The 21,680-nt window shown below is 46.5% G+C and overlaps 1 protein-coding gene across 2 annotated transcripts in view; it reads right to left on the bottom strand.

Annotated features, from left to right (window-relative positions):
- The window catches only part of RUNX1 (RUNX family transcription factor 1), a 249,926-nt gene that overhangs the window by 65,190 nt on the left and 163,056 nt on the right, over positions 1 to 21,680 (bottom strand). For both annotated transcript variants that reach the window (XM_072740750.1, XM_072740751.1), the window contains exon 4: positions 17,490 to 17,646. In XM_072740750.1, coding sequence (XP_072596851.1) covers positions 17,490 to 17,646 — 157 coding nt within the window. The remainder of the gene's footprint in view (positions 1 to 17,489; positions 17,647 to 21,680) is intronic.

Below are 21,680 nucleotides of genomic sequence, written 5' to 3'. Positions count from 1 at the left end.
GCATCCCTCAGAGGAAAGTGGGAAAGGATGACAGTGGGAGGGGGGCTTCAGGGGAGAGGGGGTACTGAAAAGAAAATCAAGCACCTGGAGGACACACGCAATGACGTTGTCCCAGGGACCCAGCAGGTCTGGCTGTGTGAGGGGGCAGGTGGCTCTTCCTGCAAGAGGGTTAGATTTGAAGGTTTTTTTTTAAATTTAAGACTTTATTTATTTATTTATTCATGAGAGGCACACAGAGAGAGGCAGAGACACAGGCAGAGGGAGAAGCAGGCTCCCTGTGGGGAGCCCGATGCGGGACTCGATCCCAGGATCCCGGGATCATGACCTGAGCCACCCTAGATTTGAGTTCCTGTAACAACTGATTTGACCTCCCCGGATCTCAGTCTCCTGATCCACTAACTGGGGGTTCAGTGTTTGTGGGATACCCGCAAGGTGGCTTCCAACTCTGGCTGTATCTTCTGGGCTCGCAGCCCTCCAGGCACCCACGTTCCCGTGCACGCGGGTGCTTCCTCGGTTGCCTGCGGCTTCCACGTTGCGGACTCCCGGGAAACGCTGCACCAGCGTCCTCGGGCTGCTGCAGCAAACCACCACAGACCCGAGGCTTAAAACAACAGAAACGCTCTCTCTCACGCTTGGAGGGCAGAAGTCCAAAATCAAGGTGTCACCAGAGCCACGCTTCCTCTGAGGGCTCCAGGGGAGAATCCTTCCTGGCCTTGCCCAGGCTGCTGCTGCTGCCGCTTGCTGGCAATCCTTGGCTGTCCGTGGCTTGCAGCCACATCATGCACTGTCTGCCTCCCTGGTCACATGCCTTTCCTACCCCTGGATGTCTTCAGTCTCCTAACCCACTTTTCCTTATAAGGACATCAGTCATTGGAGTTAGGGTCCACCCTAACCCAGGATGCATGTCCTCGCCTTACTTGATTACACCTGCAAAGCTCCTATATCTTATTTTATTTTATTTTATTTTATTTTATTTTATTTTATTTTTTTATTTTTTAAAAGATTTTATTTATTTATTCCTGAGAGATGCAGACAGAGAGGCAGGGACATAGGCAGAGGGAGAAGCACTGCAAGGTGCCTGATGTGGGACTCGATCCCGGGACTCTGGGAGCATGACCTGAGCCGAAGGCAGATGCTCAACCACTGAGCCACCCAGGCATCCCAAAGCTCCTATACCTAAATAAGGTCACCCGTTTTGAGATTCCTGGCAAACGTGAATTTTGGGGGAATGCTATTCAATCTAGGTAGAATTCAGGCACCAAATGTCTTAAGAGTCCCAGCCTTGGCACGGGGAGTGACAACTGCTCCATAGGCACCCTGTGCATTTTACCCCCTGAAATGGTCCCAGTCTGGTGGCAGCCCTGCTATGACCACCCTATTCTTGCTTTCCTAAATGACAGCACAGAATTATCGTCTTTATAATACTGGTGTCTCTAGATCTGTGTAGAGCTTAACCTTTCAAACACTTGCCCCTATACGAATGCATTTGCTCCTCATAACATTCTCATGCAATAAATAAGATAGCGGGGTGCCTGGGGGGCTCAGGGGTTGAGGCTTTGACTCAGGAGGTGATCCCAGGGTCCTGGGATCGAGTTCCTCATAGGGCTCCCTGCAAGGAGCCTGTTTCTCCCTCTGTCTATGTCTCTGCCTCTCTCTCTGTGTCTCTCATGAATAAATAAATAAAATCTTAAAAAAAAAAAAAAGACAAGAGAGCCTTTATGGTTCTTGGTTAATAGGTAGCAAACTAAGGCTCAGAGAAGTTAAGCAATTTGCCCAAAGTCACACAGCTTTATACACCGCAGAACCCAGATCTCTCAGCTTTACACCCACTGACCTTCACATTATTGTCAAGAGATCCCAAATCTCTACTTGCAATCTCACAGACACCAGCACGAGGAACCCAGACTCTGGGTACTCTCCCCTGCTCTATCACTGCCCCCCAAAAGTGAGTCTAGCCCCGGTGACTTGACTGCAGCCAGAATGTGCTTGACAGTCAACGGGAAGCCTGGGTTATAACTCCAAAGCAGCTTCTCACTGAGCTGAGTTTGGACTCCTGGCAGTTGAGCGTTTAATGCCGCCCCCTGGTTAACCACAGAGTGGCCTACTTAATCAGGAATGAAATTCAACCAAAGTGAATATTTGTGAAATTGTTGCTCATAATTATAATTCTACCAGTTTATGCCCATCATTTTCTGTTGCAGACATAAGCCTGTCCAGCAAAAGCTACTAGCTGGAGCGTCTTGGCCCCGGGATGGTGGCTCACGAAGGCGGAGATAGTCAGGTCACTTCCCTCACAATGGGCTCTCGTTTATAGCTTTGAGCACCAGGACATCTGCTTATTACCTCATAGACGGAGGTAAGAAGTGATGACATTTTGTTCACAGGTGTGTGTGATATTTTTCCACTCCGGGAAAACTCTGCCTTCCACTACCTTGTGTTCGGGCGACGGAGCTGGCCCTGTCCTTGATGACGGGGCACAGGCGACTGACCTTCTGAGCTTCGGGACCCACCACGCTCTGCCCTCCACCCCGTGCCGGCCCATCCCTGCTGAGACACAGCCCTTCTTGGCCAGCACCTGTGGAAGTGGTGGCTGCCCCCCAGCACGCACGCGTTATTAGCCAAATTCCCTCATTAAAATGACCTACGGGCCTGGTATTTTAAGTGCGTGGGTGTGGAGGGTGAGAGACTGTCAAGTGTTTTTCTCAGCAAGCTGTAGCCAGAACAGTAAGTCAGAGAAGAGCAAAGGAGTAGGGCTGGCTAAACAGCAGCCACCCCAAAAGTGGCTCTGGGGGACCACAGGCAAGGGTGGGACAATGGCGCTGCCATGGAGACAGCTGATGGTCACTCTTGCAGCCTGGGGGAGTACTTGCCAGGAGAGCCTTCGAGGCTCCCCGCAGCCCTGGCTTGGGCCCCATGAGACAAGCAGAGGCCTTGGCCGCCGTGCAGGTGACCCTGGGCGTGCTGCTGAAAGGCAAGGCCATGGTTCTGGGTTCCCCAGGGGTCAGGCTGCAGGGTAACAGGTGCCCTGCGTGGGGAGTCACAGCGGAGGGGGCCAATGCAGGGGGGCACCTGAGGTCCTCCTCCTCCCCGTCACGGAGACCTGACCCCTCACCCAAACAGCAGCCTCAGCTCTATCCAGGGGTTGCCTTCCAGGAGGAAACTCTCTTAGAAGCACAAACAGTAGGGCCGGCTACGAAGGCAGGAGGACACGGCAAGGGACAGAAGGGCCTGACGCCCCAAAGCAGCAAAAGATAAGGCACTGATTATGCAATCTGGCGGACCCGGGAACCTACAGAGTGCTAGTTGCCCTACGGCCCCCCAAACCAGAATGCCTGTGTCTAAATCTCTGCCACCTGCTAGCCTGTGGGACCTTGGGCGCGTCACTGAACCCGTCTGGGGCCTCCGCTTTGTCATCTGCAAAATGGGCGGGGGGGGAGGGAGGACACCTGTCCTTCTATCTTAGAGTGTCATGGTGCCAGTTAAATGAAATCATGAGCCAGCAACCATCAGTTGAATTATCACCAGGGACGTGAGAAACACGATTCCAAAAAGACTGAGCTGTGGGAGATCCCACCGGGAGGAGCTGGTGGCCCGACGGCGGAGGTGGCTGTGCCCATGGCGCTCCACTGGGCCCACCCTCTCCTCCCCAGGAATTCCAGCAAAGCGAGGCCGAGGCACAGGGCGGCAGGCAGGGCAGCAGAATGAGGCCACAGACACATCGGGGAGCCGCCTGCCGAACCCGAACGTCCAGTTCACCCCTGCCCCGCCAGCTGGCCACCTGCGTCAGGCACAAATGCGGCTGGGCTGATCGGCCTTATAAACAAGCCGGGCCAAATGCTCCCCAGCGGAGCATGTGTCGTCCCCCTCGACGCCAGCCTGTTCATCCCAGTGCCAGGGCGAAATACTAACTGCTTTATTTAGTCGGGAAGAAGGTCACGGGCCAGTCCTCCCGGGCGCTGGTCCCATGCGCCGGGCCCCAAGGAGGCCCCAGGTCTGCGCCTTCGGTCTCGGGGTTCACAGGCCCGGGAACTGGGGAACTTTGACAGCCAACTGTGGTCTCATAAAGCCGCGGCTGGACACGGTGGTTCCGCATGGCCCCGGCGCACACTCCACTTCCTCACCGCATCTGGGAAGTGGCTAAACCTCAGGACGGCTCCCCAAAGGGCCGAGGCTGGCAGGGGAAGACGAGGCAGGATGGTCACTCAAAATCACTGCATGCTCAGGAGTGGAGAAACGGATTCAGAAGTGGGGGCTGGAGGGGGGGCCCCTGGGTGGCTCAGCGGTTGAGCGTCTGCCTTCGGCTCAGGGCATGATCCTGGAGTCCCGGGATCGAGTCCCACGTCGGGCTCCCCGCAGGGAGCCTGCTTCTCCCTCTGCCTGTGTCCCTGGCTCTCTCTGTGTGTCTCTCATGAATAAATAAATAAAATCTTTAAAAAAAAAAGAAGTGGGGGTCCTGTCGCATTGCAGCAATGTCCCCGCTCCGCCCAATGGCGCCAGGGGTGACTTTCTAAAAAACTCCTGTCCTGTGGTGACTGTCCCTCCTTGGGTCTGGTTCCACGGTCGCTAACCTTGCCTGGGTTCCTCAGCCCCGGGCCTGTGGTTCTCGGGGTCGGTTTAGACCTGTGAGTCATCTTCTCCTTTTTGGGCACTTTCAGGGGGATGTGAAACTTGCCCTTTGTCACGCAAGGGAAGGCTGTACACAGAGGCCTGTCTGCCGTGGCGGAGGGCGGGGGGCGGTCACACGGTGCACGACACACCATCACATCTGTCACTCAGGCGTGCATCTCTGCAGGAAAGCCCGTTGTGCTCACACACTTTGAACCCTTAAGGCAGCAAGTGAGGGAAAATCAAAGAAAAAAAAAAAATGCAGCTTTTGAAAAGCAAGCAAGCCCACGAAGGCTCAAGTTTTGCTCTTTGCAAATTCTGGAAATTTTAACAGATTCTGAAATGTGGCAGGAAGATTTCTCCTTTTACTGTGTAGATTGTGCTGGGCCGACTTTTCCCCGAGGACTTAACTCAGTGTGAAAATTAACGCACACCCTCAGATTCTGATTCCGATTCGGGGGGAAACCTGAATTGGGGATATTTTTCACAAGATATGTTTGCTTTACATTTCTCATTTTTCCACTGGAACAAACAGCCAAAATTCACGCTTTTGCTCCTGGTCCATTTCGTCATCCAGACACCACGACTTTTGACAGTCGAACTGTATCATTGTTTATTTGGGGATCTCTGAATAGGATAGAAATCCTTCGAGTTGCACAGAATTTCCTGCTTTCTCTAAACTGAACCAAAATTAAGATGTAGCTGTGTACCCACTTGCAGGAAGAGGGCCTCATATGTTTGCAGGCGTGTTTATCTAATTGTACCTGCATCCACACAGGTGAAATGCAGACGAGAGACCGGTGCTGTTGGCATTCTCCCCCCACCCAAGTCTACTGACAGGTGCTCAAAACACAGAACTCAGTTTTCCAAAAAAACAGCATTTTTTTTGGAATGGTGGATTGTTTGAAAAGCAGTGGTTTTGCTTACAGAAAACCAAAAAACATGCAAAGCATTTTCTCTGGAGATGTTCCATAAAAATAAGTGGAGGAGAGGGACAGCATTTTCCTAATCTGGGAGTCTTCTGTTCCGAGGCAATAAATAATGTTTGATAACTAAATCAATGAATTATTCTATAAACTTTCAGTTTTGACAGCTAGTTTTTTATGCTGTCTGATTTCACTTTGAAAGCATCATTTTCCTTTTCTGCAGCTCGGGGGTGAGTTTGGCTTTACCAAAGGGATGGGGGGCGAGCCTTCCTCTTCATGGAGCGTATTTACTAAACCCCAAGGCTCCACGATGCTCACGTGACTTCGCACTCTTTTCCTGAGATTTCATGATCCCTCGCTGATCTTCCCTTTTCTTTTGATATCACAGTTCCTGAGTATCTTGGTGGAAGAATCAAGTTTTAATCTTCTTAGCCCAAGCACTTCTAAGACCCTGAATTCACAGGTCTCTGGAGCACAAGGCCATGCCAGGAGAGCCCTCTCGTTGGTGGCCTAAGTTCCTTGGTGGAAGTTGAGCTGGAAGCTGACATAGGACAGGTGACCAAAGGGGCCTCATCCTAGCCTTGACTCTGCTTGTGTCATGGCCCACAGCCTCAAATATGCAGCCCAACACCACGTGGAGCAGGCCAGAGGTACAAGGGTGGACACCCAGAAGGGAAGGCAGTGTTGGGCCCCCCACCCCCGTTCCTGCTGCCAGCCTTTTAGACTACACTGTGGCCGCTTCCAGGAAGCGTGAGTGCAGGGGACTGTGGAGGCTGCAAGGGAAGAAGAGGGACGCTCCAGGCAAGGCTGGGAGTGTGGCAGCAGGGCCTGGCAGGAGTGGACTCTAGGCACAACGAGTTAACCAAATGGGCTACCTGCAAACTGGGTATGCACATGTCCTAGGCTGCCTGCAGGGAGAAAGGGGAGTTCTTGGTCTCTGCACCCCCAAGCATCCTTTCCCTTCTTCAATCTGCAATCTGACTATCTCTCTACAGTTTGTATCTGCGTATGTCAAGTCTCTGCTTAAAGCAAGTCAGTGATTCTTTACTTCCTGGGGCCAGACCAAATTCCCAGTGTGGATGGATGTCAAGGTCCTGAGCAGCCCTCTGGGCCTCACCTTGCTTCAAGACCTTCCTGAGCTGGCCACCCAAGCTCTTCGACAGGCCAGGCGTTCCTCCTCACCCTGTTTCCCCCGCTTGGACACTCTTCTCCATGCCTTCACTTGGATTCCCTCTTCCACACCCTGAAATGTCTCAACTGAGATGACAATTTGTCCAGGAAGACCCCTCCCCTCTTCACTAGGTCCTGCGTGGCTGCTCATTTGCTCTGTCGCACCTGCCCACGGTGCTGACCACTCCAAACAGTGATGGCCTGCTTGACTATCGGCTGTGGCTTCTCTTTGGCTGACCTTTGTATTTCCAAAGGGAGTCCAGTGCCCGGAACACAGGAGGCGCGCAATGCATATCTGATGAACGATGATTGAGTAAAGAATGAATGAAATACCCTCATCCAATGACCTCTGGGGGTGGGGGTGAGTTCTCAGAAAAAAAGCAATGGACACTATACTTCCCTGAACTGGAAGGGTCCAAAGCCTGTGCGAGACTCACCAAATAAACCCAAGGTCCAGCCTGGGTCAAAAGGTTCAGCAGATGTCTGCAAGGATCGTATTATTATTATTGTTTTTATTTATGAATATTTATGAAACTCCTGCTGGGTCTCAGTCACTCTCATTTTACGAGGTTCTTTGCAGGACAAAGGAATTTCTTACACCCAGGAGTGGACACTGGAAGACAGCCTCTTTCCTGACTTTCCGATTCAGGGACTCCTGTGCTGACTCCGGCTCCTCTTTCCCCACCTCCTTCAGCCCTTCTCACTGCAGAGGGAAGGACTACGTTGAGGTGAGGGGGAGCTCTCTTTCCCGAGCCCTGCCACACAGACATCACTCGTTTCAATCATCCCGACAACCTCTGAAGTGTGTATGAAAGGCACCATCACACCTACTGCATAGACGGGGAGACGGAGTCCAGCACGTCTTAGCGAGCCCTAGGAGTGCACCCACTTCTCGTACCATGTCAGGCTGCCCCACCCCCCGCCCAAGACCCGTAGAATCATCGCTACTAGACATGTGTGTTCTATGTCGTTGTTATGAATCCGAGGGACATGGAATGGGAAACGATGGCATTAGTATCATCTAGAACCCATGCATTTGGACAGAAGGCAAGACGGTAGTATAGTAAGACACCTTTCCAAGCTGTCGCCAGAAGAGTGAATTTTCCATTTGTACGTGGCGCCAAGAAAGGAAAGAAAAGAGAAAATAAAAGTGCGTGAATGTTCACTTGCAGTTTCCGAAAATGCTGAGATCCAACCTTAAAATGGCTTCTAGTGGAACAGCCAGGGTGTCCTTACGCGCGGTCCAAGGCAAGCTGCCGTGGCACTACCATAAAACTCCCTAAACTTGGGTGGAGTCAGCAATCACCGTGCAGGAAGAATGTGATGCTGCTGGGTGCCAGCCTGTGGAGCCCAGCGACAGGACAAAGGGATTATTCTGCTTCATTGTGAAAATGCAGTGTTTATTGTTAAAATACGGTTGGGAATTAAAGGGGCATGTATGAATCATAAATATTTGCATGCCATTAATGTTTGGACAAAAGACTTGGAATGGCTAAGTTGGGAGAACTTCTTTTCCCATGAAAAACACTGCTTCATATTACAGGACATATTTAATTTCGCCTCTGCCATTGCTAATCTGCAATCTCAGGGCCTGCTGCGTATAACTCTTTCACGACCTGGGAACTCCACGCGGCTGAGGAGTAAGGACAAGGGCTGATGTCCCCTCCTGGAAAACCCAGCCCTTCAGATAAACAGAAAAGCAGGTCCCCGTTGCCATTGCTGGTTACGAGCTCACGGACTTTCCTTCGCCTACTCTACAGAGTGAGTGTCACCAAAGCAGATCTACCCCGGAAAGTAAGTCTTAATGTCAGGCAGTCCTTCCTGCACACCCCAACCTCTTCCCCAAGGACAAAAGGGACAAAGCAGAATCAGGCTCAGAGAGGTTGAGTAACTTGCCACAAATGCGCAGTTCTGTGCCAGTGTTCTCAACCGGGGGCCATCCCTCCACCCCCCGCCCCCAGGGACATTTGGCAATCCCTGCAGACACTTGTGGTTGTCGCAACTGGGAAGGGAGATGCTACTGGTTACTGGGGTAAGGCCAGGGATCCTGCTAGCCATCCAGCAACACACAGGACAGCCCCACAACCAAGAAAAATCAGCCCTAAATGCTAAATCAGACCCCGCGCTCAGCAGAGAATGCAGTCAAGTCCACATTTTTTTTTTTTTCAAGCCCACGTTCTAACCATGCTACGCTGCCCAGAGTGAAAGAGTCCCGGAGGAGTCACTCGTTTGAAGGTATTTAATGAGTCTCTGCTCTGTGCCACAAGGTGCTTTTCTAGTTAAGGACTGGATCTTTTAGGTTTTGACAATTCTTGGGTGTCCACCTCTTGGGAGTTCCAGGCACGTCTCTCATGGTGCTTGGGTGTCAGTTACCACTGCAGTGTCCCCATGCATGCCACAGCTGTTCTGGAGCTCTTTCCCTGGCGACCTTCACTCCCAAGCACATCTAGGGACAGCACGTGGGCTCTGTGCAGTCCCCAGCGCAGATGACGCCCATAAACTCCCATTCGGATAGCTAGCTATCTCAAATTATTTGACACGCAATGGATCTCCATGCCGAATCTGGGAGACGGTTGCTTCACGGAGGGGAGCTTAAGGGAAGCAGATGTATCCATGGGGCAAGAAAGTTAGGGGTGGGGCTTTCCATGCAGGGGGAAAGCAAGCAGACAAACAAAAACCAGAGAAAGCCCTCACAGCAGCACTTATTCAAGAAACTCAACCTGCAGCAGATGTTACCTTGATGCAAGAAGAACCCCTAGAGGACTGTCGAGATTTTTTTTCAAACCACCTTTCCCTGAATCTCAGTATGGGAGGGAAACAGGTGATAGCAGAACTAATGTGTCGGGGCAGATGGAAGAAATCTCTGGAAGAACCCACCTGTCCGTCTGTGGTACCTGCAAGCCCAGGCCATCTCAGAGATGGCCAACAACTCAGCTCCCTTCTATGCGTTTCTCCCCATTTTTTTTTTTTCTTTCAGGTGTGCAGACCAAGCCCTTTCTGGTGTCTGCAAGGTCTCTGTCAGTGATGCATTCCAGGACTTCGCTCTGAGCACTCACCAACTCGTGTTCTTGGATTGGTGGATCTGGGGTCCCGGACTGGAGGACTGGAGCACTGTGGGGGTGATGCTGAGCACTGAGAAGCCAGTAGGCTACTATCATTATTTCTGACAGTCCTGCCCATAGACCTGCAGCTGTGGGACATTCCTAAGGGAGTGTGTGTGTGGGGTCCTCCAGGAAGAGCTCTCCTGCTATGTGGCCCACCCCACCTGCAGCCTCTCCTGACTCCTCCCACCCCCCCGTCCCCAATGGGGGATGTTCATGTTCTTCAGAGACGGGGCAATTCTATGCATACAGGACACTGGTATGTTTTCATATTCAGAGGAAGGCTTCAATATTCAGTGATGCTCTCTAATTTTATTTTATTCTCTGTGAACTGTTTAATGTAAGTTTTTCGTGTATTTTGTAGACAGGCAGAAAGTGTTAGGGTAGAGGGGGAAGGGAGACATTTCACAATGTCTCATGAAGGGGTGCGAGGTTAGATGAGCGTTTTCAATCTCGGCATGACGGATATTTCAGACAGGTAACCCTGTTGTCAGGGGGCTGTCCTAGGCACCGTGGGGTGGAGAGCAGCACCCCTGGCCTCCACCCACTAGACGCTCACAGCACTCCCGCATCCCCATTGTGACAGCCAAACACATCTCTAGATATTGCCAAGTGTCCCCCCCACCGCGGGGGTCAAAATCACCCAAAGTGGGAACCACTGAGTGAGACCGTCATCAGAATTGATGAGCAGATAGACAGATAAAATACCAACTGTGACTGCCGGGATGTTTCAAATGGGATGATGAAGGCAGAGCATCTGGAAGGACGCAGCCGTGCACGTGCTGGAGACACACCATTTAACGGGGCAGACAAAGCCTTATTATGACATGAGTTTAGGTCAGCTCCTCATTATTTATAAGTAGATAAATAGATACTGACTGTACTCCATACGATGGTTTCAAATAAGAATGAAGGAAAAACATCTGTAGAGACCCAAAACCACTGCCTTGAGCAAACTGGAATGTTTCCACCTCAGAACGGGCCCATCCCTCCTTGCCTTGTCTGCCCAGATCTGATAAGCACACAGATCACTAACTGTGCTCAAACCACCCATATTCCTATGCGTTGCCTTCGTCTGAGCCAAGGAAAGTCTCCTTTGTTTGCATAAGGTGACTCAGTTAGGGCCACACAGCACCCATGAGAATACCTGCCAGCCCTCCCATTCACCAGACGCAGGAGCCTCCTTGGGTTGGGAGGCTGGGGAGGGTGGTACAGACCCGCACTTTGCGCCACCCACACATTAGTAACGACGGTCTAAAATCTCCAAGGAAAAGCAGAGATGAATCTAATTTGGAAAATTGGAAAATAAACAGGAAATTTACTTCCAGCTTTTTTGAAAAGCTTCTAAGTGTTCGCTGCATCACCAAGAAATCACAAGAAACACACTTTGAATCCAGCAGCTGAGAGGCCACGAGCCTCTCGAAGGATCACTTTGCGGTGTGGATGTCCTCAACTACCTGAAACCCTCACTGGAGAAAGTTCAGCGACAACAAATGGGGTTCCTACGTGGATCCAAGCCCCATATAGGCCACCAGAGGCCGGGCAACGGGCTTGAGTCCCAAATCAGTGCAGGGTATGCCCCAGAGAGATCCGTTCTGAACACGGATCAAAACATGCCTCTGTGGAGTGCGGGACTCACAACACAACCGATGAAGGGGGCGGACGTTGCCTGGTGTCCACTAATGCGTGTGCACGAGTACAAATCTTAAGGAGCAGCAATTTGTCCCCGGTGCCCCGAGAGTGAGCAGATAAAACTGGCGCATTTGGAAGTGTTCCTACGAATACTCATTCAATCCACGCTGCTCACTTATTAATTTCTGTTAATTGTATCATTTAGGCTTCGATGAGAAGATGCGATTAGCATGCATTTAGTCCCAAAGATAATTTGGTCCAAGAAGACTTCTCAATGGGAGTACAGAGGCGTGCACGTGCACACGCACGCACGCACGCACGCACACACCCCACTAATTGAAAGTCCAACAGATCCTTCAAAACCACATAACCTCTACATCCTGACAGGACATGACTATTTATAAACAACCCCTTACTGATGTGAACTCATTTTATAGTCATCAACAGAACGACAACAGTCACCAAGACACTACACCCTCTCTCTCGTCCAACAAGTAATTTTTCTTAAAAAAAAAAAAAATACAGAATATGCTCTTCCATAACCAATCTTCTCCACCCTCTCTTGCCCCTCGCCAACCAGCACAAGAAGAAAACACAAAACTGATTTATTAGAACCAGAGCAGCATTGCGGCCGTTGGCCGGATCACTGTTTATGTCTATAATGCTTTGCTGCTGAAACAGGAAGCTCTAAAAATCATTCAACCATTATTTCTCGCGGAGGCTCTTTCTGATTGATAGTCCTCTGTCCCCACCAGAAGGAACTGCCTTGACCAAAACGCAAGCCAAGCGGGCAGGGGAGGGGTGGAGGGTGGGTGAAGTCTAGCATCTGCCCACCAATTCTGCAACACGGTCCATACCATTAACTTCAATTTAAAAAAAGCTGTCGGACGCTATCGGCAATGTCTGGCACTTCATAAAATCAGCAAGAAAACCATGAAGAGATAAATTGGAAAACTCGGTGTTCCAGGCATAAGCAGTTTCCAAGAGAACTTTTCTCCTTGGTCCTTGCCATGGTGGTAGCCGGACGAGGGGGACTGCCAGTGGTAGTGGCTGGGGGTAGGGAGCAAGTTGCTTTGAGCGAGTGTCTACCCTTTTATTGGCAAATGGGAAACAGGACGAAAAACCTGATCTCTAAAGATGAATTCTCCATCAGATCGGGGACACAGGCTTTCAACCTGCCATCTGAAGGAATTATTTGCTAGGGCTGCCTGGGGCTTGGTGTAGCAGAAGCCAGGTCTTTTATTTTATATTTTACCTTATTTTATTTTATTCATGGTTTTTTTTTTTTTTCTCGTATTTTCTCCAGGAGATCGGATTGCCAGTTTAGTATCTTGATTGTTGCCCATGGCACAACTCTGGGGTTTTCAGTTAAATTTTTCCTACCTCGCTTTATAGGACTCCGGTATGGAAGGGAGAATGACTTGGATCCCATGATAATATTGTGAGTCATTCTGAGCATTTCTTAGTAACCACCACTCCACAAAGACACGTCTCTTTTCGTGTAGACTACCGGGACAGTTTAAATGGACCTTCCCTCCGTCTCAACCGTGGTCTTTCCCTCATCTGAAAGCAACCTGCCCACGCTGTTCCCCAAATAACATAAAATAACTTAAGAATGAAAGTGCCTTAAGTGACAAACATTACACAAATCTGCAATAACCCACATTGTGACGGGGTAAATATTATGTCTGGGAAGACATCCATAGCAAGAACGTAATGAAGGAATTTCATTTTATAAAAGCATTGGGAAGGGATACTATTTTGAAAGGGGGGGGGGATTTAAATTGCCAGGGAGGTCACCATAAACAGAAATGCTCCAAGGAATTAAACCCCCCATTCTAACGGCCCAGAGAACTCCCAGACCTCATGGGGCTGAGTGTGGAATTCACATTGCAGCTCTGCAGGGGCGGAGAGGGTGGGCGGGCGGGTGAGGGGGAAAAGGGGGGCATAGGCATTCACTAGAGAAGAGGCTGTGACAAAAAAAAAAAAGGCCTCTTCCCCTTTTAGGGGACCACAAATGTGCAGACCTGATGGCCTTTGGGAGGTGTAGATCAGTAGTTTGAACAGGATCTACTTCCCTAATCACACAAACCAGGTCCTGGCTATAATAAGAACAGGTGTTACCAAAACACACGAGGTGCAAGAAGAGTGTCCACCTTGTCTGCTCATTTAATTCATATTCCAATTATCTGCCGTGTGCAGCCCCGTGCGAGGCTGGCCCTCCACAGTCAAGGCAAAGTTCAAATTCACAGACACTTGGCTGGGGTGGGGGTCAGGGGTCCATGGATCCCCAGAACATTTCACAAATGAGCCTCAGCAGTCCTGGAAACTGAAACCGTACATGAAACTCTGGATGCAAGAGCACATGTATATATATATATATATATATATATATATTTTTTTTTTTTTTTTTTCCCCCCTTGGGAGAAGGCTTCCCAAAGGATTTTTCAAACTTATCTACGACATTCCCAAAAGATTAAAAAGTCAGATTCTTAGAAATTAGAAGGAAATCCGCCCTGGGTTCTCTTCCCCCCATTTATGATGTGGTTGATGATACGGTCTAGTAGATTTCCTCTTTGGTTCTAAAATGAATTAACGAAAGCTGTATTCCCTGATTGATCGATTCCTTTCCAACCGATTATGTAGTAGGACAGCGACAGAAGCACTCACAGATCTCATTGCTAAAATTGCTTCAAGGTCTCTCCGCTGCAGCCACGATGCGCTTTCTTGTAACTGAAAATACCCAGGGATGACCTGCCTTGACTGTTGATGTCAACAACAGGTTGGTTGGCCCCTGCTAATGAACCGTGCCAAGAACTAACTCTTGATCCTGACTTTTTTCCGGATTTTCCGGAGGTGAGGGACGGTTTCAGAACTTGTGGTAAAGTGTGAAAGGTTCTGAAGCACAGCCTGTGTGCTCTGCATCACCTCTCATGCCCTGGGGACTGCTACCTCTACTTCCACTGTGAAGGAAGGGTCCGTGTCTATGCAGACACTGAATCTAAGGGAGCAAAGCCCAAGAGTGAAGCGTCCCCTGAATGAGATTTAAATTGGCAAGGAGGAAAAGGAGGAAAGGGGGAAAAAAGAAGAGGGCTCAGGCTACTGAAGCCTTCACGAGTATTTTTTAGGGGCCCGATGTTGTCAGCAAGCCCGTAAAAGCCGGACAGGCAGGTTTTCCCAGTTGCAGGCTGAACTTGAGGTTATAAGTTGTGATCCTGGATATGAGCCAGCGCCCAGACAAATCAGTTTTGTCGAACAGAGAAAAACCCTTCCATGTCCAACCTCTGGCAATTTCTGTGAGGTTTTCCAATCCCACGGGCCGGCAGCTGGTCAAAGAGAAAGGAGTTTCTTTCTCTGCCCTTCGTTTAGAACTGAGAACCAAGGCCTTTGGAGAAACCATCGGATCAGTGCTGTTTGACAGAATGCAAAACTGGCATTGAAATGTTTGGATGAGCCAATAGCCAGGACCTTCTCCGCCACTGTGATGTGTTGATGCCAATGACGTGTTTTCAGGCACATTTTCAAAAACAGAAAATGAAACAGCAAATAGTCTTGAGATCGCTTAATAAGACGTAATGAAACTTTTAAAGGACAAGATTCAGTGAGGAAGATTAAGACTAATTGTCAAAATTAGTGAGAATCATCTGTTCTCTTCGTAATGGGAAGCAAATTGCAAAAAAAAAAAAAAAATCTGGCAGGCTTTGAGGCTGACACTTGGACTCGAGAGAGTAAAATCGAGTTGTATTTTATGACTGGGGAGAGATCATGAGACAAAGTCAAACGGGGCCTTCTGACAGCTCATTCTGCTGTGTAGTACTGACCCCGGAAAAACACAAACAAACAAACAAACCAACCCACTCAAGACCAACAATACACAGGGTAACCGTAATTGGGTCAAACGTGCAATTAGGGTTCCTGTATTTTGGACGCCTTATTATCACACATGGGAAGCCGAGCCCGTTCAAAACAGATACTGACCGTTTATGGCATGTAAATCGGTTTTCTTGTTCCAGGTTATCAGAAGACAGCCTGGCCTTGGTTGTAGCTATTTTACTCTTTGGGTTTTATGCAAACTCTCGGGCATACTAGCACGAATCGGGCAGCCAACTGCAAACAATCCACACCTTGGGGAAACAGTTCACTGTTACCCAAGTAAACACAAGCACCTATTAGTCACCCACTCAAAACAGAAATGGCCAATGAGAGACAAGAGACCAGCCCTCGATGCCAGAAAAGGAACCATGCTGCTTTCAAAATCTCATTCTTTATTATCACCGACTGAACTGCACACTGCCACAAGGCCACTACAGCACTTCTCATGGGAAAATATCACAGGCACGATCCACTCAAGGTTTCCAAACTTTTATAACCAACACCTGACACATGGACCCACATAGATGCACACTACGATAACAGGACTTTCTCTGGAAAGGCAACCCAACGAGACTCAGCCAGCGTCCCAAGTAGTATAAATACCCAAGAATTGAATTAAGATTATTAGCTAGGCTGGTAGGCAAGGACCAGGCAAGAGGGCCTTTGTGTTTTATTGGCTTCTCACCTACTCTGCCAGCTACTGATCTGAAGCCTCCAAGATGTTTTCCAAACACACATCTCTGAATCATAATGTGAATTCCATTTACTGGAAGGCGGGGACTTGTAATATAACAAGTGAACCCATATAATGACTTTATGCTTTCATATGTTATAGCATCTCTCATGCTTTCAATAAGTGGACATAATTTTCTTTGTATTACTCTATTTATTAACATTGTATTATCGACATATATTTTCAATCATGTTGTAAGTTTGTTTTTTCTTTCTTTTCTTTTTTCTTTTTTTCTTTTCTCCACGTAGGATTCTATTTTAAAACGCCGTGGGCAGCTAAGATAGCAAAGATGAAGGCCCCCCAAAACAACACACTTTTACCCCTTCCCCTCTTTGACTAACCAAACACAGATTTTCTTGTACCTTTGAATGCCTTTATAAAGAGTAATGATACTCTTATGTTTAAATGTCCACTGGTTATACTTTAATTTTTTTAATACAAGAGTCATCTACTGCTGTTTATGCATTTATCACATCATTTTTTTATTATCCTCAAAATAACTTTTATTCGTTAGCTTATTCAATACTGTATTATGAAAATGAAATTTTCAAAACAAGCTCTCCTTCCTCCTCCAATTAAACTTTTCGTATGTATTGCTATTTATTAAATACGACTTCAGTTCTTACAAAACAGAGAAAGCACAATATTTGAAAATAATTGGAAACCAGAGGAGATTACTGTCCAAAATTCCTCTTTCCGCTCTAATACTTCAGTAACAGGCACAGAAAAATAAAACCACACCGAACTGCCCTGAGACAACAGTTCCTTTGGGTAACCCAGTCTTTAAAAGATCAGTGCTAAAATGTTAACTGGGTCTGGCCCCTCCCTCAGATAATAAGGCATCCAAATTATATGTGCCAGGAAGGTCATAAATGCTATCAAATTTGCCAAACCAGAGTGGTACTATCGCTGTCTCTTCATATTTTATCATAAAATGGTAAACTTACTTCAAACCACATTTCAATAACCATATACTGTACATCCCTTAAAATGATCAGAAGTGATCATTTGAAACTCTGTCCCTTGTCATAGGCAGCACATGGATTCTAAGTTAAAGGCTTCCATGATACAGATTTTTGATAATTATCAAGTAGAGACTACCAGCTGTATAATCTCAGTTTCCATAATGGTGAGTTTTGTATTTTTATGTTTTAGCAAAAATCAGAGGGATTTCCTTGAAATTCATAATTCACACTTTGCATGTTGCAAATCAGTCTTTAATCCAATACTACAAAGCAACAATGTAAAGGTAGATTCTTGAAAAGATACTACACTTTAAATCAGTATTTTTTAAAAGCTTGAAGCAGCAATATGAAGAAAGATTGTGCTTTCAGGGATCCCATCACAGAAAACTTCTAGAACATCAGAGAAACTTCTAGAAGTTTTGAAATTTAGATTTGTTGCCATGTAACGACTCGTGCTCCCGTATCAGTTTTGATAGATACATACCTCTTCCACTCCGACCGACAAACCTGAGGTCATTGAATCTTGCAACTTGGTTTTTCATGGCTGCGGTGGCATTTCTCAATTCAGCTGAGTAGTTTTCATCATTGCCCGCCATTACAGTGACCAGAGTGCCGTCGGGGACATCCCCCAGAGCCACCACCTAAGCCAACCAAGGGACAGATGCAGACATCAGAACTGCTGTAAACGTTTATGCCATTGGTGTATTAATTGCTTTAAAATTAAATGTATATTAACTGATCCTTTTTAAAAGATTTATTTGAGAGAGAGAGAAAGAGAGCAAGCGAGCAAGTGAGAGATAATGTGTGCAAGCGAGCAAGGGGAGGGGCAGAGGGAGAGGGAGAGATTCTCAAACAGACTCTGATCTGACTGCAGAGACCAGAATGGGGCTCCGTCTCACGACCCTGAGATCTTGACCTGAACCCAAATCAAGAGTCGGACGCTCAACCAACTGTGCCACTCAGGTGCCCCAGTGATCCTTTTTAAGTGTGCAAAGGAATAGCAAAACAATGGGAAAGTTATTAATGGGAAGGATCTCTTTGAATTCCATTATGTAGAACTAAATATAAATTTTTGAGTCCTAAAACATTCACTTAATAAAGTCATTAAGGTCCCATGACATAGTTGGGACAAGACTGACTATGGCAAGGACTTTGGAAGCTATGCCTTCTCATGAATGCAAACATCTTAATCCTTCATGCTTGAGAAATGCAATGTCTCGTTTTGGTAAGATTAGAATCTGACCCATCTCTCTCTTGTCTAGATGTCTACTGACAGGGCCCACTTTGCTGTTAGGTGTTTAAAGTTATTTTTGCTAAAATTAAAAAAAAATTGATCTTTAAACTGAATTGCAGATGATCCTTGAATGACTCTGTTTGCGGTTCATCTTTGAAACCCCCTACTGGCTTCTCTTATTTTGATTATCAGTAGCAGGGAAATCTGGCATACAAGGAAAAAAAAATCAGAAACCTGCCCTTTGCTTATTACTAATTGCAAAATCAACAGACCTCAGAGAAGAGGGCACTGGCTTTTAGGTGCTGCTCTGAATTCAGGAGTGGAACTACGTAGCATTTTTCTATCTGTGGGTCCCCTGGATGCATCAACTATGTCCTGATAGAAGACTGAGGTTTTCTCCAAACCCAGCTTATCTTCAAGAAAAATGCCTTTAATGTAATTGAATAGGAGTGGATTTCCTAACAGGGGTACTGAAGAAACTGGTGGATAAATATTTTTTATACTCACGTGATTAAAAAGCAGTAATTTCAAGGTAAAATGCTCTGAAGAGCATGGCCTAAAGCTGCTTTGTGCAGTTAATTCTATTTCTTGGCCATCATTTAATTCTTCTGGAAATGATGTGTGTGTGTGTGTGTGTGTGCGTGTGTGTGTGTGTGTGTGTGTAGGGGAGCTAGACCATTATTATTAGCTCTATTTTCATTATTTTTATTTTTTAAAGCAGTCATAGGGTTTCAAATCAAAATGCCCCAACTTGTATCTATTCCTATCACTTCTGATATTCTTCATGGTACTTTCTCAGTCAGTAGGGAATTTGTTTTAATTGTTTGAATTCTATATTCCCTTTCTCCATTCTGTATTTGAGTTGTAATAGCAATGAATTCTCCAGTGAGTCCTCTTCCTTTTTACCTAATCATCACTACATAATTTTGGGGCAATACTTATATTTTCAATCCTCTTTTTCTGTCTGTAAATGAGGCTGCCCTAGGCTCCCCGGTACAATAGCAAGGCCGTTGTTTCTTGAAATGCCCATCTTCATTGCCTGCTTGGCCACTACCCCTTCCCGGTGTCATCCAAGTGACCATCTATTGCTTTTAATCCTTGTGATGCATCAGCTCAGATTCTGAAGAGTATGACAGGAAGGATGAGCCATCTCACCACAAGTGACTAGAGGACCAGGAGAACCAGCCCGCAAGAGGGAGGCATGTTCTTCATCTGCCTTATCCCACCTGCTCTGTCGAGCACGGCCTGGGCCTTTTATCTTTCTTTCTAATCCTTTCCATCCCAATGCTGGGCATGTTTTCTATGAAGGAGATTTAAAAACACAGCTATTTACTCCCCAAGCGCTCTCTAATTAGATATTTAGTTCCCATTATAAATGTGTTTGTTGCCTTTTAATTAAGAGCAGTAATATGACAATTCCCTTTTGTTTCGAAAACATCATTGAAATAAATCTCCTTGATCGGTTATTCACTTATTTTACCATTTCGTTTCTATTCCCACAAAATGTGCTTGCTTTATTCTGCTTTTTTCTGCCTCTTGAAAATTTTTCCATTTTTTTTTTCTCACTATTTTCACTTCCCTCTGTAAAATTAGCTCACAGTGTTGAAATGCCCTCCTTGAGCACATATTTTTACTTCCTCATCCCCATCTCCCTGTGATGACCTGGCTTCTCTATTTTAATCCAACATTTAGTAAGTATACAGGGGCTGTATACTTAACTATGTGGTTTTCAAACTGAATAACTCGTTGTTGGGGCAGGATCTGTAAGAGGTTAAAGTAAGTAAATCTAGTTGTATATCTTCCAAAATGAACACTAAATCACCTTCCTCCCACTGGCTCCTCTCACGGGGCTCCATGCCTGCGCCTCTCTCATCTTTCCAAAACTATCCTTGTCAGTAATTTGGCAAACTCACGAGACCTTCACCAACTAGAAACAAATATAGAGTAAAATGATCGTGGTGGCTAAATATGAAAAGGTTGTTGATGTTGGAATTTAAGACTAACAAAATTAGGAGTTTAACCCTTCCTTCCCCTGTCTTTCTAAAAAAATGAAGCAAAAGTCCAAGATATTCGGGTGCTCGATGACTGTTTTTCTGTTTGTTTTTTTTATTGATCTCGGGGGGATTTTTTTTTTTTTTTTTGGCAGGAGGAAAGGGGAGAATATTAATTTACGCTAATAACGTATATATCATCTAATTGTTAACAAGCACACTTAGACCGGATTAAAAAATTAAAAATATTTAAACTAACATGTCTGCTAATTTGATACAGATTGTGCCACTGATAGGCAATAAGAAGAGAATAAAAAAAAAAATCTAACTTCAAACACAAAAAAGAAGGAACTGGAATGAAAAGCTATAAACAATAGGTAAGGAAACACAAACATTTACATTTTAACACAGACCAAACAGACAAGAAGGGACTTGCTGGCCAAAGGATATCTCATATTTTGTTTTACTTCTCTGTTTTTAAAGTATCAGGAAGTTGGGCAAAATATCAGCCCTGCTATGTACTGCATGGATCTCCCCACACTGCTCTTGGCTAGTCTGTTCACGGTTCAAACTGGCATTTCAAACAACTCTAATTAGGTTGAAATTACAGTTACAATTCATTTATTTCAAATCCCTTAATTTTCCAGGGTTTCAAAGAAAGCTGTGGAGTGGAACCCAGAATTCAGCCAAGATGACATTTAATGCATACCTAGGGACTGCAATCTTGCCGATAGAAACCCTGCTTACTTCTTTCTTATGGAAAGAATATGACTATTAGCATCCAAAACCCCTGAACTTGCTGACGGCATGTTTATGCCTTTGGACTCTGGTGTGTACCAGGGCTGAAACAAACTGTAATATTGCAGTATTAAAAAAAAAAAAAAATATATATATATATAGCTTTTTAGGCTGCTTCTGTAAATCGTAGGTAACATGTAAGCAAATTTAAGATTTTCCCAGTCGTAAAATATATCTCTTTTCTACGCTAAAAAATGAAGGTGCTCCACGGGAAAAATGAAGGGGGGGGGGCATATTTTGGGGCCCAGGATAAGCAAATAGGAAGAGTTTAATCCATTTTAAGGAAAATTCAGAATTTTAAGTCTCCCTTTAGTTTCAAAGATGAAAGCAGGGGATTTACATGTAGGATTTCAAAAGACTGGTAAAGAGTCACTTAAATGCTCTTTTCATCAATATCAGACTCTATCACTGCTTCACATTCTCTCCTCCTTATTACAGGGAACACAACCATTCTTTACTGATTAACTTCTTAAAAAGATTGTCTGGGGCTTATGTGAAATCCACATTTTAAAGTCCTAATTTCTCTGGAAACTGTTTGGGAGGCGGGTAGGTGGCTAAGGGCAGAGTGGGGCCAAGGATACAGGAGGAATCAACCCAGACACAGTCCCGTTTTGAGGGTTAGCTTGCTTGTCTCCCTAACCTTTGGGTTTAT

This window comes from Vulpes vulpes, chromosome 15 (assembly GCF_048418805.1).
Source record: "Vulpes vulpes isolate BD-2025 chromosome 15, VulVul3, whole genome shotgun sequence".
In the NCBI taxonomy this organism is placed as follows: Eukaryota; Metazoa; Chordata; class Mammalia; order Carnivora; family Canidae; genus Vulpes; species Vulpes vulpes.
The sequence above is the reverse complement of the archived record's forward strand: the minus strand, read 5'-3'. Positions and strand labels throughout refer to the sequence as shown.